The sequence below is a fragment of the Heteronotia binoei genome, chromosome 21 (assembly GCF_032191835.1).
Source record: "Heteronotia binoei isolate CCM8104 ecotype False Entrance Well chromosome 21, APGP_CSIRO_Hbin_v1, whole genome shotgun sequence".
Classification (NCBI taxonomy): Eukaryota; Metazoa; Chordata; class Lepidosauria; order Squamata; family Gekkonidae; genus Heteronotia; species Heteronotia binoei.
In genome coordinates this window covers 83,482,255-83,510,014 of record NC_083243.1, presented here as the reverse complement: position 1 = coordinate 83,510,014, position 27,760 = coordinate 83,482,255, and the positions used below count along the sequence as shown (strand labels likewise).

Genomic DNA, 27,760 nt, shown 5'->3' with positions numbered 1-27,760 from the left:
AATGCATATTAAAGAAATGTTTGAAGGGTCACTCATTTTAAAACACGGGAGAAATCATGTTGGTCAGGGTCTTATTGTCTGGAAATGTCTTCGTCTGAAATAGAGACCGTGTCAACCTTTAATCTACAGGCTGCTACTGATTATAACTCCTGATTATGCTGATCTCCATTTGGCGGTTGGCAAAATATTTGAACCAGAGTGTAAGCAAATTGTCTTTAGTTGCACTGTAAGAAAACGTTGTGAAAGCAACATCACCCCAGAGTCGGAAACGACTGGTGCTTGCACAGTGGACTACCTTTTTAAAATTATCTATAGGGTCACACGGTTCTCTCTAAGCCGCACTAGAGGGTGCTGACACACAAGTTTTTAAAAGGCTGCTCATAGGTTTCTGTTCTCTGCTCACAAGGCATTTTTTTTCCTCTATTGGACCCCTTGATCCAATCTTTTTGAAACTTAAGGAGACTTTTGAGAAGAGGCACCAGCAGCAGTGCTGCAAATTTGGTGCATCTATTTAAAAAAAACCAGCCGTGACCCCAAGCCCCAGATACCCCCAGATTAATTCTCCAATATGGTCTACGGGGTTGATTGACTATAATGGTCCATAATAGGGGTATGCAGGTTTTTTTGCATACCCCTATTATGCTTTTCAGTATGTTTTGTAAGCTGCCTTGAGTCACAAGGAAAAGTGGGATATAAATATTTGAATAAATAAATCGTTTGGGCAGGTTGATAACATGGAAACAACTTCCTGTTTGCTAGGTTCTGACAGTGATTGTTCCTCCTCTGTTATACTTGACCTGTAATGCTGGTTGTCATATTTCACTAAACACATACACACACACACAGTGTAGGCTGCAAGAGCCCCCCCACCCCCCACCCCCCGTCAAGCGCTGGGATGTTTTCCAAGGCTCAGCACAGGGCAACAGTCAAAGGCCAGATCTACTAATATAGTGCAGAGGCCAGGCCCAGGTCTATCAATGTAGTGGAAAGGCGTGGGCAAACCTTTTCTCCAGAGGACAGACGTATAGATATAGTGGAAAAGGGTGAATGAAATTTGAGTTGATTCTGTTTTTTCTTATAATATTTAAATTATTCTTAAAATATAGTTTAAATATAATTTAAAAGAATTTATTCTGAGATTTTTACAAGGTTATGGAAGTCATCTTCTAAAAAATCTAATTTATATGACAGTCAAATGTAGACTCACAACTTTAATGCTACTAGAGTTTTTTTGCTCATGAGGAAGAATTTCTGGAGCTTAGAGGGAACATTGGTCATAGACAGATTTCAGTTATGTTGCATCGGTGGATCCTAAGCCAGCTCTGTGGTACAGTCCTCTGTCTGTGGCTTGTAACTTGTGAAGAATTGTAAGGTATCACTTTTCTAATAGTGGTGAATGAAATGTAAAAAAAAAGGTCTCCTGTAATTTTAATATGTCCATATGTTTTAAAAACTGTCCATATATATGTCTGCATAGTATTAAGCAGAAAATACATATTTTAATTAAATTCTTGTATCCATTTCCAAAGGAATGGGAAGCTCTGCTTTGAACGCAATGAATATATTAATGATTTTGGAAAAACTGAAAGGAATTCAACAGCTAGAATCCCAAAAGGATATGGTCAATTGGGTACTGCAAGTAAGCAAAGCAAGTGATATGCATCATTAACTGTTTAAAGCCAATCTTGAACTTTTAAAGGGATCTGTTAACACAATTTCTTAGAATTTTATTTTTAGTTTATTAAATTTGTATCCTGCCCTCCCCACCAAAGCAGGCTTAGGCTGATTGTGTAACAGTTTCACAAGATAAATTGTGCAGGTTTTAAAAAAATATTTGGGGTTTTTGAGAAGGAAGCAGTTCACTGAAACTCCATGTTTGTTATAAAATGAAGGATTTGTAGCTTTCTAAAAACTTACCAATCACCTTGAATGATGAACAGCTGAACAATGATCTTTAAAAAAAAATCCTAACTTTACTTATACACTAACAGAAACTAATCTGGCCGTGTCTGGCAAGGAAGGTGGGTGATGATAATGGGTAGCTCAGTGGAAAGAAAAGTTAGAGTCAAACTAAGCACGATGATAGAGCATAGATCTGTTCATTTCAGAGTAAACCACAGCTTCAGGGGACACTCTAGGATTGGGAACTGTGTTTTAACTCTTTCCCTCACCACATTTTCATGACGTCACTCACTCCCTTGGAACTGCTGCTTTTGCCCTGCATGTAGAAATATACAGGCATTCACATGCTCCTTCCCACAAGACTAAGTGAGGATGCAACAGTATTGAAGGAAAACAATTAAAAGCCAGTTTTTCCCTGCACCATGATCCCTGTGTGAATTGAGGTCCCCACCTACTGTTGTATTTTTATCAAAACTACAAGAATTAATTAGGGAAGAAATTGAAACAAAATCACTATCATAATGAATCCATGCCATGGCATACATGTATGTGTATGGTAAAGGAAGTTGGTTTCACACACCTCTTGCAGAAGTAACTAATTGGCCATTAGATGGGCCAATTGTGAAAAATTATTTTTGGGAACCTAACCAAAGCCTACTTTTTTTTGCAGGGGTGGGACACTAACCCTAAGCTGAAATTTACTTTAAAATACCTACTCCCTCACCAACAATTAACTGTTACTAAAATGTAGCCAGAAATTTAAAACAACTGTAAAAGAATTATAAAACTAGAACCAGAAGAATGCAAAAACATAAAAGCTTTAAGATAGTAACAACTTGGAAGTTCCTTCCCCCACTCAAGCACAAACCCTTTAAAAATTTAGAACCTTTGAAACAGAGAGAATACAAAGCAGTTTAAACATTCTAAAAACAAGCTCAGAGAAGACTATCTGACAAATCAGGACAAGCCCTTTAAAGGCTTTTTAAAACAGTGCAAATCAAAATAGGAGAACTATTTCTAAAACAATTAGAAAGAAAACAAAGACTCCCCCCCCAACTACAACCCCCAGGCAAAAAAAACCCCATGGAATAATTTGAAGCAAAATTTTAAATAACATTTTAAAACAAAATTCCCTGTTGGTGAACCAGTCCTGAAGACATCCAGGCACAGAACAAGAATGTTTTCCCAGGCAGGCAGCAGGAATTTCAAGGCAAAGACCAGAGCAAAATTAGCGGCAAGTACACCAGGACTTAAAAAAAAATGTAGCCTTGCAATGGCAATAAGCTGCAGGGCAAGCCTCTTTCTATAATCTTTGTACAAGTTCAGAGAGCCATAGAAGACCATAAAAAAATGTCATGAATCTTGATCTGGCTGTTAGTTCTGATGCTTCCCCTAACTTCTAATCTCATTGCAAGAAAAAGCTGCCTCACTCCTGTTGCCTGATACCTGTAAAATGGAAGGAAAACTGGCCTCAGAGCCTTAAAATGCTGCCCTAAATATCCCCAGAAATATTCAGGGTCTGGTTATTGGTATTCTGAGATATCCAGATATCCAAATATATCTGGGAAACACCAAGAAGGTATTTTAAGATGTACCAGACCAGAAATTTCCAAATGAGCATCCCTTTACCTTTGAGTGACAAAACGATGTCGGCCAGTAAATACAACACAAGACTAAAGACATCTGGCTTCAAGCTTGGCTTCAGCCATAGACTTCTGACAACCTTTTTTCCTATAAGGAAACATGTAATTGTGATCTTTTTATATGATCAACAGAATTGTGTTGTGTGTACCTTCTGAGAAACTTCACATGTAGACATGTTGCCTGCAGGTTTTGCAGAGTATGACCTAGTACATCCTATTTGGAGAGAAAGTTTGTGTGAGGCAGTTGTGCCAGCTGTATCTAACAATATTGCTACCAAGTATAGCCAGGGCAAACAGTTATCAAACATGACTTCATAGCGTCATTTGTACAATGAACAGTTCAACAATCAATCCTTTGTTCCTAGATGTTTGAAACAATAAAACGTCTGAGAGAGAAGTCTACTTTGCCAGCAATTGCTACTTCATCTGCATTAGAATCTACAAAAGTCCATGAGGTAACCATAAATCAAGGAGGATATAATATAGAAAGACAGTTGAATGGTGTCAAATTGGAATTTTGATCTGGCAGTTCACTTAAGTGCAGTGATGTTAAGGGAGATGAAAAGTATGTAAGTGGGAATCCTATAGATCTAAAAGCCAAGCCATACTGATGACAACTTACCTACCTTACCTTTGGCTGAGCCATGTGTCACTCAGTCCCTCTAGCCCCATGACAGACAAGGATTGGGGCACTGGGGAAGCTGCCTTCACATCCTATTGGCCCATCCTGTTGGGTCTTCCATTTTCTCTCAGTGGCTGTTGCTAGGGAACCATAGTATTCCAAGCCTGGTTCTGTCAGTAAAAGGCAGGGGGAGGAGGCCCTATCCAGGCCTATTTTGGCCTTTGAGGGAGAACTCATTGGGGCCAGTCCTCACTAGGGTTGCCAGCTCCAGATTGGTGGGAAATTCCTGGAGATTTTGTCGTGAAGTATACAGAAGCCAGAGTTTGGGGAGGGAAGAGGTCTCAGCTGAATATAATGCCATAGTGTCCACCCTCCAAAGCATTTATTTTCTCCAGTGTGGCATAGCAGTTAGCACTTCAGAGTAGGGTCTGCAAGACCAAGGTTCCTGATGTGGAAGCTGATGGTTGACTTTGGACTAGCCACACACTTCCAGCCTAACCAATTCACAGGGTTGTTGTGCAGATCAAAAGGAAGAGATAAGAATGATGCTGCTTTGATCCTCACCACAGAGAAGGACTCTTCGTTTCCTAGGTAGAGGCTGCAGAGAGGGAGAAAGAAATTGAAAGCTAAAGTCAGGGGCAGATAAAGGCAGGTTGGTGGTTGGTTGGAAAGGAGATGGGTTGCCAACTCCAGGTTGGAAAATTCCTGGAGATTTGTGGGGTGGAGCCTGGAGAGGGTGGGGTTTGATGAAGGGTGGAACCACAGACAGATACAATGTGATAGACTCCACCATCTAAATCAGCTACTTCCTCCTGGGGAACTATTGTTGCCAGTCTCCAGGTGAGCAAGGGAAAAGAGCTGCGCCTCCATGTATAGTGTCTTGTCAGTTACTTCTTAAAGTGACCAAACCCCCCAAAAAATATCCACTTAGAAAGATAAATCTTATTACACCTCACAAATATATTTCTCATAGACAACAGAATGTACTATTGAGAGTGGGACATATAACCTATCAATTAAATAATTCAACAGTTCAAGGGGTAAGTCCAACGTATTGTTCTTTTTCCTTTCCTTTTTCTTTAGGTAAACATCCGCCTCTCCCACAACTATAAAACTGTCAAAACAGACCTGTAACCGTTTGAGAGTTGTAGGAGTTTGATGTTTTGGATCTGCTGAAGTGCCTTGTCATGAATTGAAGCTTAGAAAAAGCATTTTGTGAAAACGAGGTCTGAATGTTCTGGGTGGACTTATTTAGCTGCTGTGAAAAGCTACTGTGGATATTTACTGCACGCCCAAGAATTGTTATTGAACTGAAACCTGCTTCAGAAGCTCTGCATGCTGAGATCCGTTTTGACAGTTTTACTGCTGTGGGAGCAGATGTTTACTTAAAGAAAAAGGAAAGGAAAAATAATATGTTGGACTTACTTGTTGAACTGTTGAATCATTTAATTTCTAGATTATATGTCCGAGTCTCAATAGTATGTTCTGTTGTCTATGAGAAATATATTTGTGAGGTATAATATTTATGTTTCTAAGTGGATATTTTTAGAGTGTTGGTCACTTTAAGAAGTAATTGTCAAGACAATGTACACGGAGGCACAGCTGTTTTCCCTTGCCAATTTCTTCCATGAGTCTCTTTGGTTGCCAAATCTCCAGGTGAGGGCTGGAGATCACTCAGAAGTGCAACTGCTCTCCAGATGGCGGAGATCAGTTTCTCTGGAGAAAATGGTGGACTTTGTGTCATTATACCTTGCTGAGGTTGCTTCCTCCTGCTTTGGTCCACACTGTCGAGAAAGACTGTATTTTTCCTAGGTAGAAGCTGCAGGGAAGGAGATGGAAAGCTAAAGTCAGATCACTTCCCCTACAGAAAATGGCTACCTTGAGGTGTGTACTCTATGGTATACCATAACACAAGCATTCCAGGCCAAAAAAGACAGATCATACAACAAGCCCACACTGATGCTGAAAGCTATAAGGCCAACTATGACAGGAAAAGGCAGCAACAATGCACTGCAGATGAAAGGAATGCTGAGCTTTAATGTCTGCATGATCATTGTCATGGTATGACAACACAGCAAATATTTTTGCTGAGGTCAGGGAGCAGCTGCTTAATGTTTATGTTTTATGTCCCTAAGCTAATGCACGTTCTGCAGGCATTGGATAAATACAGCATCTGCAAACTACTGATTTTTCAGGGTGGGAAATGCTATATCTTCTCACCCTCCCACAGATGTTGTGGGAACTTGGTTTAGAGGAACCAGACTTCCTTCTTCAGCCAGGCTTGTGTGTAGGGTAGTCAATCTATTCTCTCCTGCTGGAGGAGAGTGCCAGCAGCTGAGAGTGTTGTATGAAGGCCAGCTGTGTAATATTCAAATTTTGAGCAGCGGCCTCCCATTTTATTTTTGGCTGGCTTACAGTCTCTCCATGAGCAATCATAAGCATGTTCTGTTCGGTAATCCTACTCCATTTTCAATGGAAAGAAAAAGATTAAATGCTGTTTAAGGGAATTTTTGTTAATAAGCAGATTCATTTACTTTCTAATGCCAAATAAGGTACAAAGCACTCAGGACAAGGAAAAGGCAGAGAGGAAAAGGAAGGCAGAAGCAGCTAGACTACATCGCCAGAAGATCATGGCCCAGATGTCTGCCTTGCAGAAGAATTTCATTGAAACTCACAAACTGTTATATGAGAATACACAAGAAATACAAGGAAGAGATGTTATGGAAGAAGAAAGGTAGGAAAAAAGAGTAACCAGTTATAAAATCACTACTAGCTTTCTGCCAGTAAAAAGCAGTGCAAAGTACCACAGAGTTGAATCCAGCCAGCTGTTCAACTCAGGGCACTATAGTATAGAGGAAACTATCACATGTGGCTTTTGTGTCTTCCAGTCTCATGTTCCTATATATATAGTTTAGCTGGGGGTGAAGTACTTCATGCACAACTTTGTAAAACATATTTGTTAATTACTTAAGTATACATTTCAAATTTGGTTGTTTGTCAGAAGATATCTTATGCATTTAACAGAAATTTGTTCAAATGAAATTTGTTATTTGAACCTTGTGTCTGTGCCTTTCTAGTTTACTGCCAACCACGGATTATTCCAGAATTGTCTTGGGGCCCCAGAGAGGTCCATCCTTTACAGAAAAAGAGATGTTGACATGTATCTTGTGTCAGGAAGAACAGGAAGTAAGGCTGGATAGCACTGCCATGGTTCTATCTGCCTGTGTCCAGAGATCTACTACCTTAACCCAGAACAGGGGAAAAGTGCTTGAACTTCCAGTAGGTATGTATCTCTCTATAAGTAACTCACTGATTTCATCTAGGATCTCATTTTGGTGCTATATCTTATAAATCAACTACAAAACTAAACTTATTTTGAAACTTTTGTGAATGGTTTTTGTGAGACCCATATGACCGAGAAAATCACTGAGAATTTGTGACACTTGCTGCCATAGATCCCATTTGGGTAAACCAGGGTATAAAAACCTGAGGTAGAATCTTTAAAAATAAAGAATAAGCTGACATAGCAGAGCAGCCAAAGAATGAGGGAAAATCCCTTATTTTAATCTTGTTCTTGTAGTACTCCCTTGGTGCCTCAGCTGGCCAACCTCACAGGACTGTTGTAAGAACTGCCATAAACTAGTGCATGTGAAGCGCTTTTAATGCAGAAAATGCAATGTAAATTAGTGTACTCATTACTATTCTATGTCGTAATTTTTATTAAGTGGGGGGAAAGCCACTTTTTCCCTTATGTCTTATGTAAGAAAACAGCAGCAGTTCATTACCTTTTGCTGTGGCAGTCTTAAAAGATAACGTTTAATGTTGAAAGCTTATATTGCTAAACGAAAGGTTCCATTGCACTCTTTTAAGGTTTTTTTTAAAAAATCATTGTCAAATGTAAAAGGAAAGCTGGTATTTGGGTTTTAATGCAGAAAACTCCTGTTAACTTATGAAATCAAAAACTGTTGCTGGTCCTCCTAAAAAATTCTTCTTTCTGTTCAAAATTTGTTACTTGGTTTCTCATGTTGGTATTTGACTACTTGATGTCTTTTACCTCATTTATAAACTAGATCCTCTCTTCATGGATATTGATTTATCATGTGGAATTCATACAGGAAGTTGTGGTCATGTGATGCATGCTGCTTGCTGGCAGAAGTAAGTAGAAACTTTGAATATACTTGTGTGTGTGTGTTTGTGTGCATGTGTGAATATCTGTGCGCACCTGTCAGTCATGGCAACCCCTACTGACTGACCCCTTCTGGGGGCATGGAGAATATTCAGAGAGGTGGCTTTAAAAAGCCTGCCCCTGTTCTCCTGACTGCTGGTATTTCAAGGAGGTCTCCCATCCAAGTACTTGCCAGAGTCAACCCTGCTTAGTTTCTGAGATCTGATGAGATTGGGCTTGCCTGGGCTATCCAGATCAGGGCAAAGTATATTTTATTTCCTTAATTGGTAGTCAGAATTTCTTTTAGGGTGCTTAAGCTTATTTTAATGGCTACAGTGAAAGAGCTGCACTCTCAGATGCTTCAGTGAAAGAAATTAGAGCAAGTTAGCACAAGTGTATGCTTAAGAATACGAGGGGAAATACAAGCAAATATAGCAATTTAAAGCATACTGATTTTCATAATAAAATGGACTACATCATTGAAGCACTCAAAGATGTAGTAACAGTTATCTAGTGTGGTGTTTCTGTCTGTGTATGGGATTGCATATTTTTAGTATTGACATGCATCACTGTTAAGACTTTTTCTGTTTTAAATCATCTTGAGATTGTTCAGCAGAGCATTCTAGGGACAGTTCTCAACTTAGAAGTATTCTTCTTGGGTACCAATGCCTCTCTCCTTTCCTGTAAAGAGGATGCAGTGAACATACTGCATGAGTGTATTACATTTATTGAATGACATTGCATTTAGTTGAGTGGTGGATTTCCTAGGCTACTTAATTTCCCCCCCCACCCCAAAAAAAAGAAATCACCCCAATTTCTTTTAGCAACAGATTGGAGGGTTACAGAGAGTCTATTCAAATAAATGTAGTGCAGCCCAGATAATTCATCACCTCTTGAACAAGAAGACAAGGAAGATGCATGAGAAGCTGGGGCTGATCTGATGCTGAGAACTGCCCCTTGGAATGTAATACCTGAACAGGACCCATCTCATAGATTGGTTCACCCTGTGACAACTGAGCAAATTCATACATCCTAAGGCAATGTTCAGAACAACCAGTTTTCACATAGTTGGTTTATATTCATGCCAAGAGAAGAAACAGCTTGAGCCATCACAGACTCAAGGAATCTCGCTATCCTAACTAAAAATCCCTTCCTTGCCTCTCCAAAGCATGTTTTGTATAATGTGGAGGGAGAAATGTATCTCCCACTCCCAGTTGGAAATGTATCTTTCCAACTGCAGCTTTTTCCTTGTTCCATGTAAATAAATGCACTGAAGGAAATGGATTTTTGCTCCAATAATTTCAACAGAATTGGAAAGAAAGACTAACAACCAAGAAATGAAAAAGGGACAATGTCCTGCACACTTAGTCCATATGATCCCAAGAGTATAAGCTGGGGAACTTATTCTGCCTTGTGAAGCCCCTGGAATTCAGCCTCCTACCCCAGCAGCTGTATATACTGCTGAATGGAGTGGGCCAGACATGGTTATTCACTGCCAGTCACTTCTAGTTATTTCCCGCATAGCCAGATAGCTCCTTAAAGAATTATAAGGAATCTGTCTGCAGATTCAAATGTTCCGTTGCTGTACACAGCTCTTTCCATTCTCTTATTAAATTTCTGTAAGGAGGCCAAGTCAATAATGGCAAAGAATTATAGCACAGAAGAGTTAAATGGATATGAAAACTCTTGCTTTTTTATGTTGCTCTAGAAGCTTTCCTTCTGGTTTCTATTTGAATTATTGCAGATACTTTGAAGCCATTCAGCTAAACTCCCGGCAGCGTCTTCATGTTGAGCAGGTTTTTGACTTAGAAAATGGAGAATATCTCTGCCCACTCTGCAAATCCCTGTGCAACACTGTGATTCCTATTATTCCTTTGCAGATACAGAAGATAAACAGGTAAGTTACATTATTTAATTTCATCTTCACTTCTGTATGAGGAGCCAGAGTCAGATGGGCAAAGAGGACCACTTTAAATCCTGTCACACCTTGCCTAGTACCTCAGGTGAACCAAAAGTTTACTTGTCAGAAATGAAATAATGGCATTGGTAGTGTTTATAATCAAAAATTGAATAAGATTTGTTTTATACATATGGGAAGGGAGGAATTAAAAACAGAATAAGAATATAGAATCTGTTGGCAGGCTGTTATTTCATAAAATAAATTTCAGTGTTTCCCTCAGCTGGATAACACTCCTAAACATAAACCTTTTTGAAAATGGTTTAGAATTTTAAACATATACACTATCTGTCTCTGAGAGACTGTGCCTATGTGAGAACTCCCCACCTCAGACCCTTTCTCCCTAGCAAACTAGTTATCCTCTTCTCAGGAAGAGCTATAACCCTGTACTCTGGCACCTTTGAGGGTCCTTTCACACTGACAGCTCAAACTCTTGTGCCAAGTCCCCTATCTTCTACTGGGACCTCCGTCTGTCTCCTGGGATTCTAACAGATAAAGGAACCTTTGTCCCTCACAGTGTTTTTTTTTTGTTCTTTCTCTTAACTGGAGTCTGCACCTAAGACTTGAGATCAGATCTCCTCACCAGAGCCTTTTAACTCACTCTGCCTTGTGACACTCTCTGCCACAAACTGAGTGTCTTCCCCAAAAAGAGCATCTTCTAGCTCCCTTTCTCACAGACAGACTCTCACACAGACAAGAGCTCTATTTCCAATACCAACTCTGTCTCAGACTGCAGTTAAACCATAGACTCCATTGAACTGAACTGAAGAGATTTCTCTCTCACTGCCCCTCTTAACTTTACACTTGTTACCATGGAGGCTGTTAGTCAATCACAGTGAGTTCCTCCAGCTGTCACTCACTGAGACTTCTACCCAGTTCATCACAGTTACATTATCTAATTTTCCCTGTACTTCTGTGTAAAAGCAGTTTTCTTGTCATGTTCAAGGAGAAAGTGGTTGATTCATTCATTCCTGCCTGAGTGTGTGATGTTGATAACTGTTTAACAGTAGTCATATGCTTGCTTCACCCTCTCTGTGTTGAGAGAGAAGAATTTTTTAAAAATATTGTTTCGCATTTAAATAATTACTTTAACAACTGGGTAGTTAATTCAATACTCAAGGTATGTACATTTCAGAGCATGGGAGGTTAGACTTCTGGTTATGTGTTGTACAGTGACCACTTTCCTTTTATGTTGCCAGTGAAGATGCAGAATTGGTGGCTCAGCTTCTGCCTTTGTCAAAGTGGATTGAGATTGTTATGGCCAGGATATATGGTTACAGCAAGAAGGGTCATCAAGGTTGGATTTTTATTCAGTTCTTTAGCTTTGGGAAAATAGTTTTAAATAATGTGTGAACCTTTAACCACAGCTATATTATTATTTTTATGCTTTTCCAGGTACACTTTAGGGAAAGTTATAGACGAATTGTGTGGATTATTTAAAGATAATTGAAATATCCTGTAAAGTAGTCATTTTTGGAATGGGATTTTTGGGATGGGACTAGTTTTTTTTCAGGACGCACTTCCAAAATAACCCCATGCCACTTTCCTCTTTACTACATGCTGCATTTAATCCTTGTATTCTCAGAATTAGTTACCAAGTAGGAATAATTAAGCAAATTCTACATTATTTATTCTAAGTAATTTTGAATTAACGTAAGTGATTTGTATTTCAGTTTGTTCTGCTTTTGCAGTTTAACTTATGATTTTTTTCCTCCTTTTTCTAAAAGAAGAAAAGCAAACCTTTCTATGCAGTAAAGAAATAGAAAATTCTTCATCAGACTTCCATTCTATTCTCAGCTTTGGAGTTCAGCCTTTGTAAGTGTAAACAGTCACTTTTCTATTTGTATTAGATGAATCTAGAATATATATTTTGGGCATTGGTGTTCTGTTGGGTGAAATGTGAGTCCTAGGAAGGAGGATTTATATATAATAAGGCCATTGTTGTTCATTGAAAAGGATTGCTTTTTAGAGAGAGCTCTTAAGTTCCCTAGAATATATATTATTGAAAAACTATGTCTTATGATAACTTTGCTCCTTACAGCAGAAAAGTATGGATTGTCTTCATTTTTTAAATTTGTGATCTTCCATATATGTAGCTTTTTATATCATTACTCTGGTAACAACTTTGACAATAATCCCTAGTTAGGAAAACAAAAGCGGAGTCCCTACTTCAATATTATCAATTGATTAACTGTCACTATTGTTATTTTTACTTAATTACTCACCCCACCCCGGCTGGCGCTGGACTCTGGACAATGTACATCAGTTCATATTAAATGATACATAGATTAAAATCAGAAGAAAAATTTAAATTAAAACAATTTTACAAACCCTGATGGCACCCTACTAATTTCATTCTTATTCCAGACTGCCAGACATCGTGTTGGGGGTGGGGGGGGGAAGACTCAGAGGAATGGGAAATGAAGATGCAGCTAGGCAACCATCACTCATTCAAAAGCCTGGCAAAACATCTCTTACAGGCCCTGCGGAATGGCATAAGGTCCCACAGAACCCTGTTATCATCTGGCAGAGAGTTCTACTAGGTCAGGGCCAGGACTTTTTGTTGCAGACAGCTGGATATCTTTAGGGCCAGGGGTCACCAGCAAGTTATTGCCAGTAGAGTGTAATGCTCTTTCAGGGACATAGTGGAGGAGACGGTCCTGCAGATACATCAGTCCTAGACTGCTCAAGGCCTTAAAGGTCATAACTAGAACCTTGACTCTGACTCGATACTTAACTGGAAGACAGTGTAGCTGGTGCAGCACATGTTGCATGGAATTCTGTGGCTAGGTCAGAACGAGACAGGAGGGGAGCTAGTTGCCAAGCTTGGTGAAGGTGGAAAAACACCACCTTGGCAATGTGCACAACTTGGGTCTCCACTGTCACGTGGTATCCACTGTCATGCCCAGGCTCTTGACAAATGACACCAGTGTTAGTGGTGCCCCCTCAAGAGCCAGTAGTCTGCACTCTTGACTCCAAGCCCACCTCTCCCAGCCATAGAACCTCCATCTTTGATGGGTTCAATTTCAACCTGCTCTTTCTTAGCCAGCCCACTATGGCCTCCAACCCCCAGCCAGATTTTGTGGGACAATAGCTGGCTGGTCACTCAACGACTGATGCAGCTGAGTGTCATCTGCATATTGATGACACCCAAGCCCAAAATTTCTTGCTAGCTGGGCAAGGGAGCACATTCAGGAAGAGAAGTGCCCCTTGAGGGATTCCACATGCCAGGGGGTGTCTAGTGGATGCATCCTCACCCTGTGCCATCCTCTGTCCCTGACTGTGAAGAAAGGCCACCTCTCATATTCCCTCTCACTTAAATATACAACACAGATCAAATGATAATTCACTGCAGTTATGATTTAACTTGAAAGTAGTCTACAATAATAAAAACTTCTGGCTGAAACACACTGGGATTTCAAGCCTGTTATCTCAATCTATCCCTATACATCAGGAGTGGCCAAACTTGCTCGACATGAGAGCAGCATAGAATAAACACCAGATGTTTGAGAGCTACAAGGCATGAATATCAGATGTTGGAAGGAAGGAAGGAAAACAAATAGAGGGGGAGAAGGGAGGGAGAATTGGAAAGAAAGAAACTTTAAATGCATTCTCCAAGCTGCTGACTGGCTTGGCTTGGAGAAGTGATTTAAAGAGACAAATGCCTTCTCCAAGCTGGCCAATGGGGTGGTGGAGGCTTCGAGAGCCACACAATATGTGTGAAAGAGTCATGTGTGGCTCCCAAGCCACCGTTTAGCCACCCCTGCTGTAGAGCTATTGAATTTCTGAAGTATCTGTTGCCACCGGTTTACATACTGAACATTTTCCTTTGCTTGTTCTGTAGAGACAGATATTCTAATAGTATCAAAGAGATGGTTGTTCTATTTGCCACCGCAATTTACAGAATTGGATTAAAGACTGCTCCAAATGAAGCCGATCCACGCATTCCTATGATGACCTGGAGCACATGTGCTTTTACCATCCAGTGTTTAGGTAAGCCAAATACAGAAATTTTCAGAACAAATTGTTGCTTTTATTAAACTTGACATTGATAGAGTTTTAGAGCTACTAATACGCAGCACAGCAATGGTTTGGACCCAACAGCAGGAATTGGCAGAGTACATTTTTCTTTACTTTCCACTTTCCAAAGAAGCCTCCTGTGTGTCCCAAAAAATGATGTCTGAGGATCAGGAGAACCTTGTAGATAAACTGTAGCACAGTACAGGATCCTGCAGTGTTGAGAAGAATCAGGTAAAATCACACCCTTCTCCCTCTTCTGTTCTCAGTTTATATCAGAGGAGGAGGAGGTGGCTTTACCTCATTTCCCCATCATCACCGCACCATCCCATACTGGGGTAGCTTCTATTTGTGAAGGTTTCCTGATCCTTAGAATTGACTTCTGGACCAAACAGCAGGCATGTGTGGAGACCAAAATGTAAACCATTTTTTTGCCTTTAAAATTTTTTCTTTGTTTCCTTTTAAGAAAATCTTCTTGAAGATGAGGGCAAGCCTTTATTTGGAAGTCTACAAAACAGACAGGTATGGATGTTCCGTAGTGTAATTTGTCTAGTATTACTCCTATGTCTTTAATGAATCTCTTATATTTTCAGTGATGCAATGAAAAAAAATGTTTTGTCTTGTGACTGTTGTTCATTTTCCACTGGTGCAAGTAACACCAAGCATTTGTACTGGTGTTAATAGAATCTAACTGTACTGAACACATTGATTCCAATCCAGGAGTTAGTTACATGCATTCAGCAAGGCTTTGGACTTCTGCATCTCAATTACAGCTACCACCCTAGATAACAAGACAAATACTTTAAAAATCTTAACAATTTGCTCTTGCAGGGGAGAGGGGGATGCAAAAATTTACCATGTGCATGTCATTTCTGAGCTTACATTTAGTTGGCCTCATTTTTAGGCTTTTGTTGTGCAATAATCAGCAATCCAAGTGCCATTTTCTTAAGTTATACCTTCTCCCTACTTGCAGCTTGTCACCAGTCCACATTTTAGGTGCTATCAGTCTTCAGCTACTTGAGGGCAGATTTAAAAAAAGAAAAGAAAAAAGGACTTACAAGCATAGCTCTTTTTTAATGATATCTTTCTTCTTCCCTCTACTTGAATTCTAGCACAGTGGTCTTAAAGCACTAGTGCAGTTTGCAGCTGCTCAGAGAACTACGTTACCACAAACCTTGATCCAGCAGCATCTTGTACGTCTCCTGGGAGGTAATGTTCAACTTTTTAAAAACTTGTCATGAGGTTACATCTTGCAGACTGGTCTTGGAAGTTGCATCCACTAGCAAAATTGCATTATAAAGAGGAAAAACAAGTGTATTTTTCTTTGTCTGGTGAACATGATTGGGGAGAGGAGAGAGAGAAATCATTGGCAAACATAGAAGCATAGAAATAGAAAAATTTTTTCATGCTGTCATACTTTTACTGTCAGCGGCAATGTCTGTAAACAATATGTTTTGCTCTTGTAGTTGTTCTGCCTGGTTTAAAAGTAGAAGATACTCCATCCTTTCTTGATATAGATTTGTTTCATGTTTTGGTAAGTAGTTGGCTTCTTTTGCTACTGATCTTTTTAAAGTTTTGAGGTTTATTGTGCACAGATGCTAATCCTGTGGTCTGCCTAATTTGTAGTCATGTCTGCAAAAGCTTCTCTTGATAGTCATTGTAAGAAGAATGTTGAGACTGCTTTTATTTAATACTGGTCCTGACTTCCACTTTTCCCTTTAAACTAAACTTTTCTAGGTTAATTAAAATAATAATTTACTAGTTGTAGGAAATTAACCCTGTGATCTTCATCGTGGTCTCTGTGCAGTCCCACACATGAGTTTTCCACCTGGAACGAACCCGACCTCAGAGAATTCAAAGCTAGCCTAGGCATTTATATTGGCGCGAATTCCTTCTCGGTCTGGGGAGCAGGCATCCACTGCACATGCCTGGAGCGAGGGGAAGGTGCTCCACCCACCCAGTTTCTTCTTAACCACTGTTCGGGATATACCTACTTTGTTGCATCTCCTCAACTTCATTGCGATCTTCTCCAGTTTTTCGACTTTTCCTCAACTTTTCGTCGTCGTCTTCTTCTACTTCGCCGACTGGTATTGTAAAAAAAAAAGACTTTATCTTCCTTACTATTTCCCTTCCCCACCCCACCCCTCTCTCTCCCCAGGCGTATGGAAGGGAAAGACTCCAAAACAACGTTCAAAAAGTGTACCCGGTGTGGGACCAAAATTCCCTCGACTGATGGACATTCTTTGTGTCTATTTTGTCTGGGGGAGGCCCACAGAACTGATACCTATGTCCATTGCAGCCAGTTTGGGAAACAGGCCAGAAAAAATCGTGCGGCCAGACTGAAAAGCCACCTTTTAGAGTCTTTGCTGTGGCCTGTAATGTCCCACGCTTCTGGATCCCAGACTTCGCCACCTTCCCTAACTCTGCAGAGGGACGTGGCTCGACCGGCAGCTTCCGTGGCATCAGCTCCCAGTAAGCATAAGTCCGGGAAACACTCTGAGAAATCCGACGATTCCAAGAAGAAACATCAACTTGAATTGTCCTCCAAAAACCCCTCAGCTTCGACACCTTTGAGATTGAAACCACTACACTACCTGTTCCCTCCTATTCCATTGATAACGAGAACACTGAAGAAAATCCAGCTGGATTGGACCAACTGTATCCTTATCACTCTCTGGTTGCCCCGTCAACCTTGGTTCACTACCCTCCTCCTTCTCTCAAACAGTGTATTTCATCGTTTTCCCCAAGTTCGAGACCTAATCTCTCAACAGGATGGCAAAGTCCTACATCACGACCCGGGATTTCTGCAACTGACTGCCTGGAGAATCATTTTCTGAATTTTCCTTCAGAGGTCAGACATGTTCTGCTTAATGCCGGAAAACCTTCCACTAGAAAATCCTACTCTCTAAAGTGGAAACGTTTCTCAGTGTATGCTGCCCTGCACAACTTTCAAGGACAACCTCTGCCAGATCTATGGCTGACCCAAGGCCATGCTAGCAGGTGCAAGTGGAGGAGTGGGGAATCAAACCCGGTTCTCCCAGATAAGACTCCGCACACTTAACCACTACACCAAACTGGCTCTCTGCCGATGGCATCCATTCCACTGCATCTCTTGTCATGGAAGACGGCGTTGTTGATGGCACTCACATCTGGCACAAGAGTCAGTGACATTTGTGCTTTTCGGACAGATCCTCCATACACTATCTTCCACCATAACAGAGTAATTTTACACCCTGACCCTGCTTTTCTGCCAAAAGTCATCTCGTCGTATTACCTGGGGAAGTCAACCACTCTGCCTTCCTTCTTTCAAAACCCTAGTGACGCCGGTCAACGGGCCCTACACAATCTTGACGTATGTAGAGCCCTTGCTTTTTACATTGAAAGGACACGTCCCTTCTGTAATGACCCTAGATGTTTTGTGGCATATGGAACTCATAAGCAGGGATACAAAATCTCAACACAGAGGTTTTTAAAATGGATTGTGGCTGCCATTACCTTATGCTACCATATGGCTAAACAGCCCGTACCTGAACGATTACGAGCTCACTCCACTCGAGCTGTCTCCACGTCATCAGCCTTCTGTAGAGGCGTAACAATGGAGGACATCTGTGCCGCTGCAGTCTGGTCTTCTCCATCTACCTTTGCACTACACCTTAGACATTCGTGCTCAGCGTGACGTATCCTTTGGGCAGGCTGTACTTCGTTCCATTTTTGACTGATGCCTCCAGTCTTCTGCCCTGTAAGTACAATACTTCTCTTTTCTTATATGCATGTTTAACATGTACTCTTCTAATCTTCTTCGTGGTCTCTGTGCATCACACTGATGGGAGAAGGCGCCAACGCCGATCACAATCGGTAAACTCAAAAGCTGCGGATTTCCACGGACACATCCCAGTGCGCATGCCCAGAAGCCCCACTGAGACGGAAGTGGACATCCCGCCAATTCTCTTCTGACCGCCGCTTGGATCAGTCGATCATCACTACGGTCGGTGAACTTTCCTTTATATTCAGGATTTCCTAGGATTTCCAAAAGACTTTTGTAGTACTATTAGCTGTTATCTCTCTAACTTTATGCTCGTGAGGTGAAAGGCGAAAACAGAATTTCCTGCCCATTCCCCCCCTTTTCTTTTTTTCTACCCCCCCCTTCCCCTTCGCATGGAAAAGCGCTGGGGATTTTTCAAGAGGTGTGCAAAGTGCGGGAGTAAAATTGCCCCACCAGACAGCCACACACATTGTCTACTTTGCCTTGGAGAGTTGCATAGACCGGACTCAGGCACACATTGTGCCAGATTTTCCAAGCAGACCAAGAAAAATAGAGCAGCTCGTCTCACAGCTGCCCTGATGGAACAGGCATTGTCTCCACGAAAGGTGTCTGCCCCGACGGAGCGAACCCACAAACCGTCGACATCGGAGTCGGCCGATACCGACAGTCCCCTTTCCGATACCGATCGCCCCACTAAAAGAACGGGCTCAGCCTCTAAGTCGGACTCCTCCACTCCTGCAAAGAGGCTAAGGGAGGATAAGGGAGCTCCTTCAGAAGCGAAGAAGAGGAAGAAGACGGACAAGCTGAGACACAGCAAACCCGTTTCTCTCTTCTCTCCGACGTCGCCATCGGACCCAACGGCTCCTATCATTCCGCCATTGAAGCTTTTTGCCTCACCGGGTCGTCAGCTAAGCCCTCCGATGCTCGCTTCCATGTCTACCCAGATCACTATTTCTTCCAATTCCGATCGCAACCTGGATCTGACGCAGTGCTCCAGCACTGAAGACAGTCCCCCCGAGCTAATCCACACTGTGGCTGAAACCCTTCGATTCCCAAGCCCTCATCGAGATCAATCGGGAAGTCCTCATCGGGCTGATCCCGAAGCCCTCGAGATCGATCCTGGAGTCTTCAACGTGATCGATCCAGAAGCCTTCAGCAAGACCGATCCCAGAGCCCTCAGCATCGACGTCGATCCCGGGAGTCGGGAAGAGAGAGGTCTCCGCATAGCCGCTCGCCCAGATTGAGACCTAAAGAGGACTCCCCATCTCGGCAGTTACCACCTCCGTTGCCATGGGATCGGCGTCAGTGGCAATATTTATATGGATCATACCCGATGCCTTCAGTTTTTCCCTAGTTTCTCCCGCGGCAGATGGAATGGGACCAATACTCGGAACCCTCCTGTAGATCTCTGACATCATACAGACCTCCAAAGCAAGCTCCATCCGCTTCAGTGTCTAAGCCGCCTGACGCCGAACCGTCCAGTCACCAAAAGGACTCTTCGCATCTTCAAGCTTCTGAACAGGTCATAGTGACAGACCCGGTTCCAGATCCACCAACGCTCCCTTCCGAACACTCGGAATCTCCCGCGGGTTCCCCAAGGTCAGTAGAGGGATCGATCCCGGAGGAACAAGAGGCTTCATCATCACCTGATGAACCCTCACCCTTTCACAAAGTAACTGAGGAACAACCCATCTCTCCACCTGAAGACCTCAAATCTTATGGAGACCTCATTATACGCATGGCACAGTCCTTATCACTCCCCACGGTCCAACCTCAAGCCGTAATCACGGATAGCGTCTTTGATATTGTTCAGATGGACACATTCACTGCTATAGCTCTGCCATTGACCACCGTTATGTTACACACAGCTAAAGCTTCGTGGGATAAGCCTGCGTCCACACCTATTTCATCACGCAGGCTTACATAGAGGATTTGCCCTTTGACGGGAACGGGCTATTCAGTGCCAATACGGACTCTGTGTTGCAAGAGATGGATAAAAGCATCCGAACCCCCAGAAATCTCGGAGTTCCCACCTCATCCCGCCTGCAGAACAAACACCCTTGGCCTAAACCATGGAGCAAGAAGCCATTCTCTAAACCACCAATGGAGCAACAGTGGTGGCCTAAAAGCACATCTTTTTCTAAGCCTCCTTCCAATCCTAAACCCAAGTACTCTCCTACCTCTTTTCAATCTTCTCGCCAGAAGGGGAACAGACAACCTAAACAGGGACTTTGACTGCCTCCCCTCCTTTTCTCCTTCCCTCCCTTCTGCTTCGGACCATACCCGTCTTTTTCCTTTCTTTCAAGCATGGTCCAGAATAACTACAGATCAGTGAGTCCTATCCATAATCTGACGGGGTTACATGATAGAATTCCATCAAGATCCACCAGTTCCGACATTCGTCTCCACCAACTCTTCTCACACACTTCGAGAAGAGGTCCAATCGCTCCTTCACAAACACGCCATAGAACCAGTTCTAGCAAATCAAGAAGGTCTAGGTTTTTATTCTCGGTATCTCACAATCCCAAAGCGAGACGGAGGTCTTCAACCAATCATGGACCTTTGAGCTCTAAATCTGTTCATCCCCCACCACAAATTCAGAATGACCTCCTTACCCAACATCCTTCCCCTTCTCAATCAGGGAGATTGGATGGCCACTCTGGATTTAGAGGACGCATACTTCCACATCAGCATACACCCATCCCACAGGAAGTTTCTCAGATTCACCATCGGAACTGCCCATTACCAGTATCGGGCCTTGCCTTTTGGTCTTTCCATGGCTCCCAGGGTTTTTACAAAAACAATGGTTGTCATTGCAGCCCATCTGAGATTGCAGGGTATTACTCTGTTCCCATACATAGACGATTGGCTCCTGGTAGTGGAGTCAGAATCTCGCCTAGTACAGCACATCAACACCACTCTTGCCCTCCTGCAGGAGTTGGGGCTGCAGGTCAACAAGAAGAAATCTTGTCTTCAACCCTCCCAGAAGGTGCAGTTCATAGGGACAATCATAGATACCCTGTCCTGCAAGGCCTTCTTACCAGCAAAGCGAGCAGACGACATTGTAGCTCTTGTACAAGTCTTTCTTCACCATCCTACGGTCACGGCTCTTCAAGTTCAATGCCTCCTGGGCCTGATGGCCTCAACCACGGCAGTTATAGTATTTGCCAGATTCCACATGAGGATTTTACAATTGTGGTTCCTCAGACATTGCAGATGCAGTGTAGACCTTCCCTCGTGCAAGATGTCCATTCCGCAGCCAGTTTTATCCACCCTCATTTGGTGGCAATAGAGTCATCACCTGCTAGCAGGAGCTCTCTTCCACAAACCAAACCCGATGATAACTATAACTTCAGATGCGTCCCTGTGGGGCTGGGGGGCGCATATGAACAGTCTCTGTGTGGGAGACAGGTGGCCCAAAGGCCATATGCAGCATCACATAAACTTTCTGGAGTTATTGGCGATTCATCATGCCATTCTCTCCTTTCAGCCGTTACTTGCGAACAAGACAGTGGCAATCCTGATGGACAACACCACTGCAATGTCCTACATAAACAGACAAGGGGGCACAGTATCGCGAAAGCCGTGTCTGCTAGCTCTGTGCATTTGGGAGATCTGCAGAGCGATGGACACATCTCTGACGGCGACACATCTTCGCAGCGACCAGAACTCTTTCTAAGTTGCGGGGGAGCCTCACTCCATGAATGGGAGCTCAATTGGGAATTTCTCCAACCCATCTTCCAGAAATGGGGCGCTAGAGGTGGATGTATTCGCCACTTGCAACAACAGAAAGTGCAAACTTTTCTGTTGCAGGGGAGGAGTAGACCCTCTATCTTTGGGGGACGGCCTTCTATTCCCTTGGCACCAGCAGCATGTGTACCTGTTAATCACCAGAGTAGTACAAAAGATATACAGGGAACACCCAAGAGGAATTCTCATCACCCCTTGGTGGCCCAGACAACAATGGTTCTCCAATTCTTCGGCTCTCCAAGGGACTCTTCCATCAGTTCCCCATGGTTCCGAACTTTCTCCTATCTCATCAGGGACTAGTAGTGCACCACGACGTTCCTCATCTGAAGTTAACGGCATGGAGGCTGGTGTAAACCTGTTATCTGTGAGAGCTCAGTATGTCATCCTAAATATCAGGAAGCCATCCACTCGTAAATCCTACGCCTATAAATGGTCGCAGTTCATACAATTCGCTTCATTTTCTTCTGTTGACCCGAGTGTAGCAGGCCTTCCTACGATTCTTGACTTTCTGCTTACTCTACTCGACATGGGGCTATCGGTATCTTCAATACGAGTGCATTTGGCTGCCATTTTGGCCAACCATGCACAGATTGAAGGGCATTCAGTCTTCACGCATCCTAACATGAAGAGGTTTCTATGTGGCTTTGTTAGATTATATCCTAAAACTAAGAACCCTACTCTGACCTGGGATCTCCCGGGAGTTCTGCATGCCCTCGCAGGGAAACCTTTCGAGCCAATGGCGACCTGTTCCCTCCAACTGCTGGCATGAAAAACAGCTTTCTTGGTGGTGATTACCTCCGCGAGAAGAGTGGGGGAACTCGCAGCACTGAGATGTGACACCCCATATTTACGTTTCACCAACGAGGGAATTGTGCTGCGTCACGTCCGGATATCACCTTCTTTCCCAAAGTGATTTCTTCCTTCCACTTAAATACAGAAATTTATTTGCCTGCTTATTTTCCTAACCCAGCAACAGAGTCTGAACGGAGGCTCCATGCTTTGGACGTTAAACGGGCACTTTCCTTTTACTTACATCGAGTAGGTCCCTCTAGGAAGGACCCTAGACTTTTTGTCTTTTATGCCTCAGCTTCACTGGGCCAGAGGATTTTGTCTCAAAGACTTTTCAAATGGATAACTGAGACCATAAAACTTTGTTATCTGTTGAATAAGAGACTTCTTCCAGGGCCTATCCAAGCTCACGCTACTAAAGCTATGGCCACTTCCGCAGCTTTCATGAAAGGCATTCCTCTGCGGAACATTTGTAAGGCTGCCACTTGGTCCTCTCTGCATACCTTCGTTAAACACTATGTGCTGAACCTTGTTTACATCAGTGTTCATCAGTGGGCCGTGCTGTTCTTCAGTCTCTTCCCTGCTGATGGACCGTTGCACCCTCCTCCAGGTAGGCTTTTAGCTTGCTATTCTCCCATCAGTGTGATGCACAGAGACCACGAAGAAGATAAACAGGTTTCTTACCTATAACTGATGATCTTCGAGTGGTCATCTGTGCAGTCACACTACCCGCCCTCCTTCCCCACTGCTGCCAGTCCATTCTCAGGCTCATGCAGCGGGTAGAAGGAACTGGCGGGATGTCTGCTCCCATCTCAGTGGGCATGCGCAGTGGGGCTTCTGGGCATACGCACTGGGACGTGTCCGCAGAAATCCACAGCTTTTAAGTTTACCGATCGTGATCGGCATTGGCGCCTTCTCCCATCAGTGTGACTGCACAGATGACCACTAGAAGATCATCAGTTACAGGTAAGAAACTTGTTTTTACACAACCAGCACCCACCTCCGTTCACGTCAGTTTACCAGTCACCCATGTGTGGGACTGCACAGAGACCACGATGAAGATAAACGGGTTGGTTACCTGTAACTGATGATCTTCGAGTGAACATCTGTGCAGTCACACACACCCGCCCAGCCTTCCCTGCTGCTGGTTTATGCTCTACTTTATTAATCTTTTCTCTGTACAGCAGCTAGAAGAAGGGTGGGTGGAGTGCCTTCCCCTTGCTCCAGGCATGTGCAGTGGATGCCTCCTCCCCAGACCGAGAGGGAATGTGCACCAAAATAAACGCCTAGGCTAACTTTGAATTCTCTGAGGTCGGGTTCGTTCCAGGCGGAAAACCCATTTGTGTGACTGCACAGATGACCACTCGAAATAGCAAGTTACAGGTAAGCAGCCTGGGTTTTTTTAAAGCATTTAAAAATATGTTGTACTGGATGGGCATGGAGCAGAAAAATGGAGGTTCGTGGTTCATGAGTTTCATGAATGACAAAGTTCCACAGACTTTCCAGTTCATGGTTTATCAGGTCCGTGATACATCCTGGACATGGACTCACTCATAGTGCACCACAGTGGTGTCATGGTTTTAAAGGGTTCCGTGGGTACCAGCATCTCACTCATGGACCTTTCCAATAGATCAAATAGCCCATGGATGGTCCGTCAAAACCACAAATGCATGAGCTAGGCAGACAGACCATGAACTGGGCCCTGGTCTGTGACAAAATTAGGGCCATGGACTGGTCTGTGCCCATCCCTAGTCCAGAGACACCTTAAAGACTAACAAAATTTTATTCCAGTATAAGCTTTTGTGGGCTAGAGCCCATGTTTGTTCGGTTGCACGTGAAGAAATGAACTCTGGTCCATTAATGCTTGTGTTCAGAGTTTCATTAAATCCTCCTGTTTGATTCTGGTGGGCAGCCATATTGGTCTGAAGCAGCAGAATAAAGTTTGAATCCATTAGCACCTCTAAGACCATTGGAGTTTTATTCAAGGTATAAGCTGGGGGTGGGGAGTGTAATTCAGTATTTCAGAGCCAAAATCTATCTATCTATCTATCTATCTTTCTTTCTTTCTTTCTTTCTTTCTTTCTTTCTTTCTTTCTTTCTTTCTTTCTTTCTTTCTTTCTTTCTTTCTTTCTTTCTTTCTTTCTTTCTTTCTTTCTTTCTTTCTTTCTTCCTTCCTTTCTTTCTTTCTTTCTTTCTATTTTTAGCCCACCCTTCCCGCAGGACAGGCTCAGAATGGGTTACATCATAAAAACAATCAACAATAAAAACAAAGACCAATTTAAAATATATAAATTCTAAAACTACAGAGTGACAATGGAGACTAAAATGGCAGGTTCTGCCTCACAGACATGGCCTATTGTCCAGGTCCCCACTAGATTACATTACATTACAATCTAGATTTGTAATATAATGAATAGTATTGAATGAATAGTTTATTGTACATGGCCATTGACCGTTACAATATAAAAGCACATTATGAAAAACACAATATAGAATTTACATTCTAAAATACCAAGCTTAAAAACCAAAGGGGGTTTCCTAATAGATCCAGCTGTTAAGCTCTTTATTACCAAAATAGTCCCCCATGTACTGTATGGGGTAGAACTTTGGGGTGAAAGGAACAAATATTGACCAGCTTGTTGGTCAAATTGACCAATTTTCTGTGACGGCTGTTGCTTTTGCCTAAAGGATCACCTGTGGCCTTAATGAGAGCAGAATTAGGTATACCATCACTTAGGGCTCGAGCTCACATAGCAATCTTGAAATCAAAGCTGAAATTTCAACAGCTTCCAAAAGAAACTCGTAGTAAAATCAGCTACTCTGTTTTATTAAGCAATGACAAAACTCGTGCTGAATTTTATAATAACGTAATCTCACGTTACACTGTGCCCGACGACTTACTTAGATCCTCCATGAACATCCAGGATTTGCGTCAGTGGGTATATATAATGAGGATGCATTACTAGATAACACATTGATAACCCAGTCAAAATCTGCACCATGGTATCATAAGATTTAAAAAGACCATTTAAGAACCTCTTACTTGTCAGATATTGCAGTTTATAATGAATAGTAAAATGTAATGGAATTACATTTAAAAATATACTGTACTGTAAAAACCAACAGGAGTCCAGAGTAGGGATGGGCATGGACCGGAAAAATGGAGGTCCATGGAGGTTTGTGGTTCATGAGTTTCACAAATGACAAACTTTCAGACTTTCCCGGTTTATGAACCAGTTCATGGTTTGTGAGGTAATTTGAAATGGTAGATTGTAATGTATTTCTCTAGTCTGGGAACAGGGGAGATACTCTACACAGCCAATCACCCCACTTCAAAGACGATTATGCTTCAGAGGAGATAGATGGAGGATAATGTCAGGGTCTCTCACCTAATTATTCTCAGCATTCCACAATGATCAGGTCCGTGATGCATCCTGGACATGGACTCACAGTGGTGGCATCCGGCCATCAATCTCCAGTTCTGACATAGTTATTTCCTTCACTGTGTTTTCCCCCAGAATTAAACTCAAACAAATGGTAACCATATAAACTAAGCTTATTATTCCTGTTTGGTCCTTGAATCTGTTACGCATCTTCCATATGTTGTATGCTATTTTACTGCTCATTCTCTGCCTATATGTATGGACTGGTAACTTCTGTTTAATTGAATCTGAAGAAGTGTGCAGGCACACAAAAGCTTACCATGGTGGGAAATCTGAGAATTGGCTTGCACTCTGTCTCTGGCATGCTGCTTGCTTTAAGAAGCGGGGAGCCATTGGAAGGCTCCCTTTTGCTCCCCACACCTGCAAGTGGGAGGGGGTGAAAGGGAGGCTTCTATTGGCTGCTAACCTGCCTGTCTGTCTTCCTGGAATTCTTCTGTCTCCCTGTCTGTCTTCCTTCCTTCCTTCCTTCCTTCCTTCCTTCCTTCCTTCCTTCCTTCCTTCCTTCCTTCCTTCCTTCCTTCCTTCCTTCCTTCCTTCCTTTCATTTTCCTTTCTTTCACTCCTTTCTTCCCAACTTTTCCATAACTCTCCATTCTTTCCTTCATCTCATTCTTTCTCTGTCTTTTTCTTTCATTCTGTCTTCCTTCTCATTTTTCTTTCTCTCTCCTTTCTCCCCCTCTTTTTTATCTCTCCCTTCTGTTCTTTCTCTCATTTTTCTCTGTATTTCTGTCTTTTTTATTTCATTTTGTCTACCTTCCTTTCATTTTTCTTTCTTGCACTCATTTCTCCCCATCTTTTTCCTACTGTTCTCTCCCTCTCTCTTTTTCTCTCTTTCATTCTATTTATCTATCTTCCTTCCTTCCTGCCACCTGCACCTTCATTCTGCCCCCCCCCCCCAATATTTTTCTAGGGCCCATTGTATTTCTTCCTACAATGGGCTTTACTGCTAGTACCTTGAATAAAACTTCATTAGTCTTAAAGGTGCCACTGAACTCAAGCTTTGTTAGACACCTGTTTGTTGTTGTTGGCAAAGACTGAAACTACTACCTCTCTGGAATTATGTTGTTGTGAAACACAGTAATATTTTATCTAGTATTCATGCAGAATTTCTGTGTATGAGGTAACCAGTATGATTGCCCTAAGATTGCAGATGTTGGACTGAGGCTGAGAGAGGGTGGGCTGCCGTATAGTGAATTTATGATGACCCCAGATTGTGGTTAGAGAGCATGTGAAATAGCAACCTTGTTGAGGTGAAACAGGCCTGGGCCTAGCTAATTCCTGCATGGAATATCACTTGCAGTCCCTATATATGAGGCCTTGAGTTCTCTGAAAGAAGAAATGCAGGATATCATCAATATCAATATAATAAATAACTTCTGAGAGGAGATTCTGGTGTTTTACTGATTTATAGATCACCGTCTTAGCCACTACCTCTTAAAGTACATTTTGATTGCTTTCTATATGCTGATGTTATTTATGTCCCCTTTGCTCTGTTAGGTTGGTGCTATATTATCATTTCCATCTTTGTATTGGGAGGATACTGTAGACCTACAACCTTCATCTATTAGCTCTGCCTGTAATCATCTTTACCTTTTCCATTTGGTTACCATGGCACACATTACGCAGATTATTCTCACATCTACAATAGGTAAGGTTACCTCTTAGATATCTCTTTTTTCTAGATGTGCTGTTAACCAGCTGTGTTTAACT

At 42.4% G+C, this 27,760-nt stretch overlaps 1 protein-coding gene across 2 annotated transcripts in view; it reads left to right on the top strand.

Annotated features, from left to right (window-relative positions):
- The window catches only part of UBR1 (ubiquitin protein ligase E3 component n-recognin 1), a 160,371-nt gene that overhangs the window by 104,468 nt on the left and 28,143 nt on the right, over positions 1–27,760 (top strand). The window contains exons 27-39 of one of the 2 annotated variants that reach the window (XM_060261180.1): positions 1,530–1,639; positions 3,911–4,000; positions 6,720–6,901; positions 7,245–7,450; positions 8,238–8,322; positions 10,077–10,229; positions 11,489–11,586; positions 12,020–12,104; positions 14,134–14,282; positions 14,773–14,828; positions 15,419–15,515; positions 15,773–15,840; positions 27,548–27,698. In XM_060261180.1, the coding sequence (XP_060117163.1) occupies positions 1,530–1,639; positions 3,911–4,000; positions 6,720–6,901; positions 7,245–7,450; positions 8,238–8,322; positions 10,077–10,229; positions 11,489–11,586; positions 12,020–12,104; positions 14,134–14,282; positions 14,773–14,828; positions 15,419–15,515; positions 15,773–15,840; positions 27,548–27,698 (1,530 nt within the window). Of the gene's footprint in view, positions 1–1,529; positions 1,640–3,910; positions 4,001–6,719; positions 6,902–7,244; positions 7,451–8,237; positions 8,323–10,076; positions 10,230–11,488; positions 11,587–12,016; positions 12,105–14,133; positions 14,283–14,772; positions 14,829–15,418; positions 15,516–15,772; positions 15,841–27,547; positions 27,699–27,760 lie in introns of both variants that reach the window. The other variant, XM_060261179.1, reaches the window with a different exon arrangement.